The sequence below is a fragment of the Chanodichthys erythropterus genome, chromosome 20 (genome assembly GCF_024489055.1).
Source record: "Chanodichthys erythropterus isolate Z2021 chromosome 20, ASM2448905v1, whole genome shotgun sequence".
In the NCBI taxonomy this organism is placed as follows: Eukaryota; Metazoa; Chordata; class Actinopteri; order Cypriniformes; family Xenocyprididae; genus Chanodichthys; species Chanodichthys erythropterus.
This window is the reverse complement of record NC_090240.1, coordinates 26,111,556-26,122,655: the sequence shown is the minus strand read 5'-3', so window position 1 is coordinate 26,122,655 and position 11,100 is coordinate 26,111,556. Positions and strand designations below refer to the sequence as shown.

General features: G+C 36.5%; 1 protein-coding gene across 4 annotated transcripts in view; it reads left to right on the top strand.

The window, feature by feature from the left end:
• Window positions 1-850: 850 nt before the first annotated feature.
• The window catches only part of pax7b (paired box 7b), a 61,255-nt gene continuing 51,005 nt past the window's right edge, over window positions 851-11,100 (top strand). The window contains exons 1-5 of one of the 4 annotated variants that reach the window (XM_067370570.1): window positions 851-935; window positions 1,854-2,089; window positions 2,368-2,494; window positions 2,759-2,887; window positions 10,591-10,593. In XM_067370570.1, coding sequence (XP_067226671.1) covers window positions 851-935; window positions 1,854-2,089; window positions 2,368-2,494; window positions 2,759-2,887; window positions 10,591-10,593 — 580 coding nt within the window. Of the gene's footprint in view, window positions 936-1,853; window positions 2,090-2,364; window positions 2,510-2,758; window positions 2,888-8,623; window positions 8,627-10,590; window positions 10,594-11,100 lie in introns of all 4 variants that reach the window. The other 3 variants (XM_067370569.1, XM_067370568.1, XM_067370567.1) reach the window with 3 other exon arrangements.

Genomic DNA, 11,100 nt, shown 5'->3' with positions numbered 1-11,100 from the left:
TATACTAACCCGTGCGCCTGTTATAGACTAATGAAAACAGCTATATTTGAGTTGCAGTTGTTGGAACGAAAGGCCAAGGCTGTATACATTTGAGAGACTATGAATAAACAAAACACACTTACCTATAATTGTATATGAAAAAAAAAAAAATTAAAGTATAATTATCTAAACAAGTGCTGCTTTATTAGCTTATGACTTTTAGGCCTTGTCAACAAATGGCAAGCGATCAATCAAATGTTTGCATTGTTTTCTGCTCAAAGGCAATCTGATGGAGTGAATGAAAAGCTAGGCACTCCGCGTGTTCCTGCGTGTTTGTCTTACCCTGTGCTTTTTGTGATTGGTCGAAAAAAACTTGCTTGTTCCCCTCCATGCCCACATGAATAAAAGAAGACTGCGAGAGCCTATCGGCGCGCGCGACACCCCTCCTACACCGCGCGCTAAAGTTATCCACTTCAACTACTCCCAACCCCTAAGCAGACTTTGTCATCCAAAACTATCAGACCTTTTAAGAAAACACTGCAAAGAATTAAGTAACCTTTGTTCACTCGAGAGCGTTTGGAGTACCCCCTCCCTGGCGCGCGCTGTATCTTGTTCTTGCGGTGGTTATTTTGCTCATGCCCCCCTCCGCACGAAACGACAGTGTTTATCTTTGTTTGATTTTTTTGGAGGTTTCACATCCCCGCGATAGTCTGACTGGATATCAATTTTTTATTTTTTTTATTTTCCCCTTTTTGAAAAGAGGACTTAAGTGCATTTTTAGTCATTAAGGAAACATTCATCAACAAGACTGGACTTGCTTTCGCAGTTTAATCATCAGCCTTACTGTGCCTCGTCATTTATTAAAAGTAGAATGTCATCTTTACCGGGAACAGTACCGCGAATGATGCGACCTGCTCCAGGACAGAACTATCCCCGCACTGGATTCCCTTTGGAAGGTTAGTTGGACAGGTGTAGGGCAGCCTACTTTGTTTTGTTGCAGTTAATTTTTGTAAACAATATCAGGCCTCCAAGATACAGATTTATTGTAGCCAAAAAGGTTTTTAAAGACTTTAAAGTGTACATTTTCACTTGCGAATACCAAATTATCGAATGTATTTATGTACGCAAAATATCCGAGATTTCGCTTCTGAGAATTTTTTCTTTCTTAAAGTTCTCCTTCTTTTTTAGTTGCTTTATTACATTTTTGTTGATCAGAATGCAATGCGTATTCAGTGCATCAGAATAAAAAAATATTTTTAGGGCCATTTTGTTGCTGCCGAAGTTCTTCTTTAAGCGGTTCAAACAAAACTTCCAAAAACTAAGCCATACCCGTCACTGTAGGATTTGTTGACTTGATCTAGTGGCGCGACTGATTCCAGAATTCACAAAGGATCATACTGTTAATTGAACAGCATGCAAATAATGAAGCAGGACGCATCCAGGCCAAGAGGACCACTCAAGAGCAATCTGATAAATTAGCCTACATTAAATGCAAAATAGATTTTCTTTAAGTAATTGACAGAAAACACAATTCAAAACAACTTGTCAAGAAATTCAAGCAGCAAGAACATTTAGTTAAATTTTTGTTTTTTTGCATCTTATGTTTTTAATTAGAAGAATAAAAATAAGTATTTATTAATGTGTTTTTGTAAGACAGATTTAAACTAAAAGATGTGATTCCACAGTTCAAAGTGCTTCTCCCGTATAGGCGATTTGATAGACTATATTTGCATAAAGATATATTATTATTAGACTCTTATTTTACTTCTTTTGAGGACACTTTTTTTTTTAATTTAAGAGTGTAAAACTGAAGTATGGATTTTTTTAGTGATATCTAGCCAAAGTTAGATTTAATTCCCATTTCTCCACCGCAGTTTCAACTCCTCTGGGTCAAGGTCGAGTGAATCAGCTTGGCGGAGTATTCATCAATGGCAGGCCTTTGCCAAATCATATCCGTCACAAAATTGTTGAAATGGCTCACCACGGCATCCGTCCCTGCGTGATCTCCCGACAACTTCGCGTTTCCCACGGTTGTGTGTCCAAAATCCTCTGCCGGTATCAAGAAACTGGCTCAATCCGTCCGGGAGCGATAGGAGGAAGTAAACCCAGAGTAAGTTTATTATTGTTGTTGTTTTTATGCTATTATGCAGTGTATTTAGTAGCGTTTTAATTGTGGAGCTTATGAATGATTTCATTTTAAATACGTTTGAGAAAAGATGATAGCCCGTAGCCTAAAAAGAAAAGGAAGGAAAGGTATACTCTAGGCACGTTAATGTACAATTTGTACTAAAATTTGTTCTGCTCTCTTTTTTTTCCCTCTTCACCCACACTTTCTATTTTTCCTTCCTCTTTGAATCTCCTCGCCTTTTCAATCAAACACAAAAGCAGGTGGCAACACCTGACGTGGAAAAACGAATCGAAGAATACAAGCGCGAAAATCCCGGCATGTTCAGTTGGGAGATTCGAGACAAACTGTTGAAGGACGGTGTGTGTGACAGAAGTACAGTTCCCTCAGGTGAGGCCGCATCTGGTAAGCAACCCCCTTTTTTATCATGTCCTCCAGCGTAATTTCTATCACAATTATTTTATACATAATTTAACAAATTGAACAGAAAATAAAAGTAGCCTAATGATAATTGATTATTATTTGTAGAATAGCCTAATTATATTTATTGTAAATTACAGGTAGGACTTTGGCTAATGTTGACGTTATTATTATTATTATTATTATTTCCCTACTAAAATAATAATTATTATTATTTTTAAATTACCCCATCAGTAAGTTCTATCAGCCGGGTTCTACGTGCGCGTTTCGGCAAAAAAGACGATGAGGATGATTGCGACAAAAAAGATGACAGTGGGGAGAAAAAAACCAAGCACAGCATTGATGGCATACTGGGAGACAAAGGTAAATCATTTAAATTGTCTTCTGATTGTATATGCTGAAAAAAAAAAACATAAACTTTGCGCTTGAGTTTATTGGGATCTGTTAAATCTGCACATTAAATCGGTGTGTGCTTTTTGTGTCAGTGCTCAGCGTCTTTCCCAATCGCTTGAGATTTTTCTGCTTGTTCAACTGTCATTTAGTCATTTGATTTAGTGTGTATTTATACTGGCTCTGACGGATGGTATTTAGGCCTTGATCTATTTGTATAACAGACTCATTTGATTTGACACTGAGGAAACGGTCCCTTGAAAACGGTAACTGACAGATGACCGATGTGGCAATCAATATCAATTACAGCCCATAAGTTCAACATTGCCCGCTGGTTCTCGCGATAATTCGGCACGCTTATTCGCACGTTAACAGACCTTTCCATCTGGCAACGAGTAATGAGCATTTCCCCTAACAACACTGCAATAATACGAATAATTTTAAGGTGGTTTGGAACATTTTTATTTTATTTTTGGTCACTATTATGACACAATAGTTTGTTTTTTAGCTATTGAGTAGTCGTGTCCGATGTTTTATCTCGGTAGAAAAATCAACTCAATAAGACAAGTCGTATTGTTTGCGTAAAATAATTCTTACAAAACATTTTCTTTTGTGACAATCTTTTTTACACTTGAAGATGAACCTCAGTCCAAAGATCTCTGCTTCACTGAAGTTCTTTTGGAGCGAGGAATCTAAAGCAAAGCCTAAAAGCAAGGCTTCGAAAGAAGGAATGAACCCTTCCTTTCACATTCAAAAATCCGTAAAGGGGGAAAAAACTTTTAACAAAAGGCCAAGAGGGGAACTATAGAGAGATGAATTATTCAATACACCCTGCTGGTAGATAGTTTTGTAATATTATGGAATCGTCTGTTGGAATAGAATAAGATTTGGAGGGTGCAAAATGTTTTATTCTTGTTTGGAAATGCCCACTGCTCTTTTTGGAATCACTATTGTGTTTCTTAGCTGACGTTTAGAGAGGTGGTTTAGATAGGAGGTGCTCGGCCCTTCATTACACTTATGTTATTTCAACATTAAAATTAATTCAGCATTAATCGGTTGTTATAAGTTCGTCATTTAAACATGTTTTTAACAGGGAACAACAAATGGAATGTTTTCATTTTTGAAAATATCGCAAAGGGCTTTTCTCTATTCAGAGGATGCTTGCTTTTCTGCACTATTTAAAATGGCCTTTAACAAGACTGTGTACGATTGATCTAAATTTGTATTTTTTTTCCGAAAGCATGTTTGTGTTTACGCTTATGTGTGCTTACGCGCGCAAACTCAAAACCCTCATACAACCTCCATGTGGACATTATTCAGAGGCCAGCAGGAGCCACAGCTATTGGATTACGGATATACGAAGTGACAATCCGTGATTAGAAATTTTTGCCATTGCCCTAAATGCTGTGCGTTTAAAATGTGAATAGGCCTATTTCAAACTTATGAATGCATGCATTTCTGCCAGGATTCATGAATAATTTGTGTAAATATCAGTAATGTTTATTTACATCTTCACATTTGTCTTGTGAAATGTCTTTTCACATTTTAGCTTTATACAATGTCATGCAAACGAGATGGGGCTAAAATGCAATCTTTTTCAAGACTTAAAAAAAGATTTTTCTCGGGGCTTGTTTCACTTGATCATCGAACTGGCATTTAATAATGTTAAGACTTATTAGAGTTCGTAATGAAAACGTGTCTTTTGAACAAACGGCTGTGTTGGAGATGGGTGTAATAGCTCACAGGCATAGCAAGAAACTTATTTATCCCCAATCAGCTCTCACTCCCTGAGTTCCAAGCACAACGTTATTTTGAAAGGTTTTAAAGGAGATTAAATTGAGCCTTTTCTTTCTCTTCGCTTTCATCTTTAAACGGCCCTCACCAGCTAGCCTTCGGCACAATTTCTTGAGATTTTACATTTTTCTCACACTTGTTCGTATGTTTGTTTTATTGTATTTTTGGTCTATTTTAGTTGATTTGACGCACAAACACATGGCAAATGAATGAAACCCCAAGCAGACTATTTGTGGACAAATTGGGCAGTTTAGTATTACTATGGGTGTGAAATTATTGAACAAAGAGAAGTGACTCCTGGCTTCATAACCAAGCCAAAACTCCACTCTTTTTTAAAACATTAAGCATGTCTATTTAGTAACTTCTGAAATTAGCTGTCCCCAAAGCTGTCATTTTGTATTTAACGAATTTTCACAGTTGTTGTGCTCCTATTTTTCATGTTCTGACATTCACTGCCCCCCTTAACGCACAGTGTTTGTATCGGAGCACGAAAGGCGGGCGCACATGTGGTGCTTTACTCGACCAATAAATGTCATTTGACCCAGAGAAAAATCTGTCGGCCAATTAATGGAGATTGACTGATTTCCCAATTTGACAGGAGTTGATTAAACATACTGGCGTTTAGGGACTAATCCTACAAGAACGAAAACGATCGTTTAAACAAATCGGTGGATTACGTGCATCTCTTACCTGTTAAGTGGTAGATTAGTAAATCTAAAACGATGACTCTTTCAACACTACCATTACAATTAATCACTTAATACGTTAAGTGACCACGTGAACACTTCCAAAAATACGATATTTATAGAAAAAAAATATCGAATAAAATCGAATGAAGTGAAATGTTTTGTGGTGGTTATTAAATGAATGTTTATTGAGCTTTGGTCATTCGTTTCGAGAATTCTGCAAAAGACCAATTACATCGAGAGAAGTGTTTGCAAGCGGGTAGTTCCCAGATATTTGTAGAGAAACCAAAGTTATACGGTATATTTGAGACTTTGAAATAAGCCTCGTTTGAAGAAAGAAGACCATAGGATGAGTCGGGAGACCACTTCAAACAAATCCATCTGGAATGGGGAGAGAGAGAGAGAGAAAAAGAGAGAGAGAGAGAGATTTAGTGAAAGTATGGGGAAGTTATTTAGCTATTAATATTTTTTCCTCAGGCATCGAGATTCACTCCATCTGCACTTTCTCGCAGCTATTTGGCTGGGCTGAAATTGAGGGAGACCCAAATGTTGGGAAGAGATAACACAATCATCACAGCCGCTGTCCTGCGCTCTGCATCAATGTATTAAACTCGGATTAACCTCCCCTTTCCCCTACACTGCTATACCCAACATATTTCATTGGAATTTTGATATGGGGGCGTTTTGTAAAAATAATAATAATAATAATAATAATAATAATAATAACTGTATACAATACAGTATTCAAATAAATGTGTATTCACAGAATTACAGTTTAATACAAATTAAGTTACAATTAGTTAACCTGCATGTAGCTTCTGGTAGCTAAGTAAACATTTTTCTTTTTTCATTTGCCTAATTAATCAAAGTTTAATGTAATATGTTGAACCATTTCATATTAGCATTTGCTGCTAGGCTATTGGTCAAATGCTACTAGCAGCTGTAATTAAAATGCACATAATATGATAAAACTGTTGTTGGATATGAAATGCAGTATTCTTCCGATTAATAGAACAAATCTGACGTTTGTATAACCAATCTCTTTGCAAGGTCATCGTCTAATGATGAGACTATATGCTGTGAAATATGCTAATCCAGAGATCATGACACCAGAGCGCCTGTTTAGTGTCAACGGCGTTGCCTAGTGAAACATTTGCAGTGTAACTGAATTACATGCTAGTTAACTTCATTCCTGCACTTTGCTGAGGAAATTATTTTCCAAACGTTCACCCAGGATGAGGTTCATACAAAAACTAGGCTTGCACCAAATCCAGGTCCTTAATTCGTGGAACGAATCGAATGTCGGAAAATGTCGAATCCAGTAGTTCTGTTTTTCCTAGCATCTTTTGACAGCTTTACACCGCTCTCTTTGAATTCGTTTTGGAATAGTTTTGACAGATTATTTCCGTCTATCATTGATTAAATATTGTATATGGATTGTTTAATATATAATTCTTAATATTGTGTAGGATACGACAAAAGTAGCCGTAAATATTCGACTGAATAGCGTCATCACAGTCAGTCTTTACGAATAGTATTTGACGTCAATCATTTAGAAAATGTCAAAAGATTGCGTAAGTCCTCTTGAACAGAATATTAATATGCAATTATTTTCAACAGCTTTGCTGACCTGTTAACCTGGGGCGGATCCTATAGATGCAATGAAGAGGATTTTGTGTGTTTCAGATGTTTAAGGGAGAGAGGAAGAAAAAAATAGAAAGTAGGTGCAGAAAAGTAAAGGCGTCTGGAGGAAATTGAGAGGCTTATAGTCTTTGATCCTTGGGTGCTTTTTCTTATCGGAAACATTTGTGGTGACACCACGACAATGGGAGTTCATCATATTACAGACTGCCAGTGCTGCTTTCAAGACGGCCTGTCTATTAATTAAAATATTTCTTGCCATGTGGGACAAGGACTATCAGTGCACATATTACTATGCGAATGGCTTTTGGATATCAGCTGTTTCATCCCTTTTTTTGGAAAAGTCCACTGTAGAAGACATGCAGATTTTTTATTTTTTTTTTGCTCGCAAAGAAAGCGCATAATCCTTTTCCACTCAGTAACTAAAGATCCCCTTCGTTGTCGCCAGAAATAAAATGAAACCAACAAGTTTTCAATTAAGCCCTGACATACCTGCAACCTATGGGATGTGTTGGGCAATCATACAATTAGATGGTCAAAAATGCATGTCAGAGATTTGCACTGTTCTGTAGAGTGGGGGGCATCCTGTTAGACCAGAAGAACAAAACGAACAAGCGACTAGGGAAAACTCCTGCTGACACTAATAAAAGTATTGGCCTCCGGGCTTCCTATGTAATGTCACAAAAGTGTTTTTGATTCCCTCGACTCACCATCGCTTTAGTGCTGTATAAGGTGCCCTGTATAATTGAAAGAGCACGGAACTCTTGGTGACCCCATAAAGATGCTTCATTCATTATAGTCCAAAATCAGCAACTCGGATTGGTTGCAAACTATGTAATTAAATCAAACTAAATTAAGCGAATTGTTACTTTATTCCTGAAACAACGCCGATGTATCATAATATAATAGCATATAGCAGGCTAATAAGAATAAATGTTCTAATAAAATATTAAGAATGTATTGAGTAGCCGCGAATAAAAATAACACGACTAAATTCTAACAGCGGATTGTAGCTAAAATAAACGCATTTCAATCCAAAGTATATGATAGCTATACAAAATAAATCATAATGAATTAATGAAAAAAGGAAATTAATATATGTATGGTTTAATTGCCCCTTATGGGTGTTCAATTTAAGGAAACAAGCAAAGACTAGCAAACGTTCGACATACGACTCGACTTGTTGATTTTGATCTTATTGTTCGTATCGCTTACAAACCAGCTTTAATGGCCTCTTTGGGAATACAAATATACGAAAAGAGGAGTTACCAAAGTGGAAGAGGGGGGTTTGAATCGGGGGAATTGCTGCCCACTCCTTTACCATGGAGTGTTCAGTAGCCATTCCTTAATCCTTCTTTCATTTTTGCCGACAAATGCCAAGAATCCTGTCTGGAGACCCAATGGGAGACTGATCATCTAACAAAAGGGAATCCTTCCACAAAGAAGGAGTGCCAAACGTGGTTCAGGGCACTCATAAACAGACCAAAGGAAAAGTAACCTTTTGCCGATAGTTCTTATAACGTTTTGAACACAAATTTTGAAACCTATAGGTCCACATATGTGTTTGTGCAAATGAGCATTTGCTCAGGCAGTTTTTATCCACTGCATGTGTCCGTGTACAAATACGCTAAATAAACACTATTAATGTAGGGTCATTGAATAGACATAAATAAGAGGATGGGCTCATTGAAAAAATGCATCTCGAAATAGCCTATTGGCCATAATGTGTTTATTCATTTTTAGCTAAAAAAGTGAGACAAAAAGTAGGATCTATGTTATATTTTGGAGTGAATAAGGTTGAAAGGTAGCTATTTTAAATAAAATTAAATTTAAATAAACAAAAATGAAAAAGCAGAACATTGTCTATTTCAATGTTCTTCTTGTTTTGTAATAGGCTAAACTTTTTTACTTATAAGACAAAAAGTTCTAAATAAAGTAGCCTACTTGAGCTTAAGCTGCTCTGTCTAAGATCCCATCAAGATTTGCATAATGTAGGCCATTAATTATCATTTAGCTCATTAATTACTGTAGTAACAAATCTACCATGTGATGTTAGAGTGTTTAAACTGTTTCAAGGTGCACCTTTATCAGTTTCGTTTAAAAAGTCAGGTCCTCAATTCTTCTGCGAATTAACTTTTGTTCCTTCTGCGGTTTGCTTTTTTGTTTGACCAAAAATTATTCTGGTGTCTGACAGCCCTCTTTCCTGATTTAAAGACAGTCACTTCAAAAGGGAGAAAGAAAAGGGGAAAGCCAACCGTCTGTTATTTTGTGTCTTTGGCCTCTCTGCGTTGGCTATTCAGGCAAGTTGATGAACTCCTCCAAAAGTTTATTAAGAGGAGCAAAACAATGGTGTCTAAAGCCTTTAGGCAGCCAAAAGAGACAGTTTATAAACTAGCTTCCATTGTTCCTCAAAAGCAGATGCATGAATACCTTTGAATGGGTTCCTTCAAACTGACACGATCAAGCTAGACAACAGCATGTTAAAAGGAACTGCCTTTCTTTCTGCTGCCCAGATTTGTATTTTTCCTGCATTAATGTACATCTGCGGTAGGAGGGGTCCAAGCTGGACGAGCTCAGTCCCAGTCAATGCCCAAACCCACAGCCCTTTGGGCTGTTTGAAGTAAAGTCCTATGTTTTGCACGCCCTCAGTGGGCTGCAGGTGTCACAAGCCTGAGAGAAATATGGTAATCTAAGAGCAAAAGAAAAGAGTCACCCTCCTTTTGACGTTTTAAACAGAGCATTTTCCAAGTGAATGACTTGAAATTGCCTGTTTGTAGGGTTTGAATTTTGTCTCAATGCAGGCAATGGGATTTATGGGGCTTCCATGTAAAGGTTTAAGGTTTCAAAATATAGACAGGAGGTGTGTTTAATTTTTTAACTTTAATGCCATATCTGGTTAAATAGCACTGGTTAAAAATAATTTTAAAACTAAATTGTATTGCTTTATTTTCAAATTCTTATTTGCAATTAAAATAGCAATTAAATGTTTATTTATTAACTGGCTTAGATTATTGGCAATGTCTAATATTTTGAGTTTATTGTGATGTGCTACCACTAAATATTTCAGCTGTGAGTTTGCAGATCAGTCTGAGGCATGTTAAAAAAAATAAGGGCCAGATAAGGGAAAGATTACATGATTAATAAAAACATAAACATTTTTTTTTCTTTGTAACTTTATCTTTGTTTTATACTAGCATTCATTCATTCCATCTGCTTGTCTTTTTTTTGTCATTTTCAGGCAGACTTGTTTACTTGTCCCTTTACACAAACAACATATCATTGCTATAATGAGTTATTGAAGACCCATAAAGAGGCTAGTGAAAGCTGAGGGAGCATGCATTGCTTTCTGTCTGGCACGAGAAGTATAATTGCATTCTCCTCCGGTCCACAATGTTGACTCTGTTTAGACATGAATAAAAGCAATTTAGTTTTGGCTCAAAATGTACTTTGAGAATGCTTTCACATTGCCAGCTCCAAAAACAAGTCTTTCAGAAACAGAGCAGTGTATACAAACAAGTGATTTCTATGTTTTCCTCATTACTGTCCAAATTTTAGCAAGTTACACTGATGATAACCTAGTTGTTTTAGTATTTTGTGTAATTTTTGCAATATAACACTCTATAGACTAAGAGAATATTGACTGTTGATTTGATTGTTGTTTCAGTCTTGAGAAATAATGTTGTCACTTGAGCTTGATTATGATTGTTCACAGCTTGATACTCAGCCTGGCACAAGATAAAAAGTCAGTATAGTAATATAAGGGTACGAATACATGACAATGATGTATTAAAAACGGAAACGTTTTTCCATTAAGTTTTTAGCATACAGACGACAACGTTTAACAGATTCTCAAAAACAGCTAAAAATTCTGTATTATGCATGCCAGGCCAGTAGATGGCGATGTCACTTTGTAAAAAAAAACACTACACGCCTAAAGACTGAACACGTAATATGTATGTGCATGACGCTACCATTTTCACAAATTCATGTTTTTGTAGTTTACAAGGAGACAATAACGGTATTAATTTCAAAAACTCGCACTTTGGAAACCGTTTCCAAAAGTTT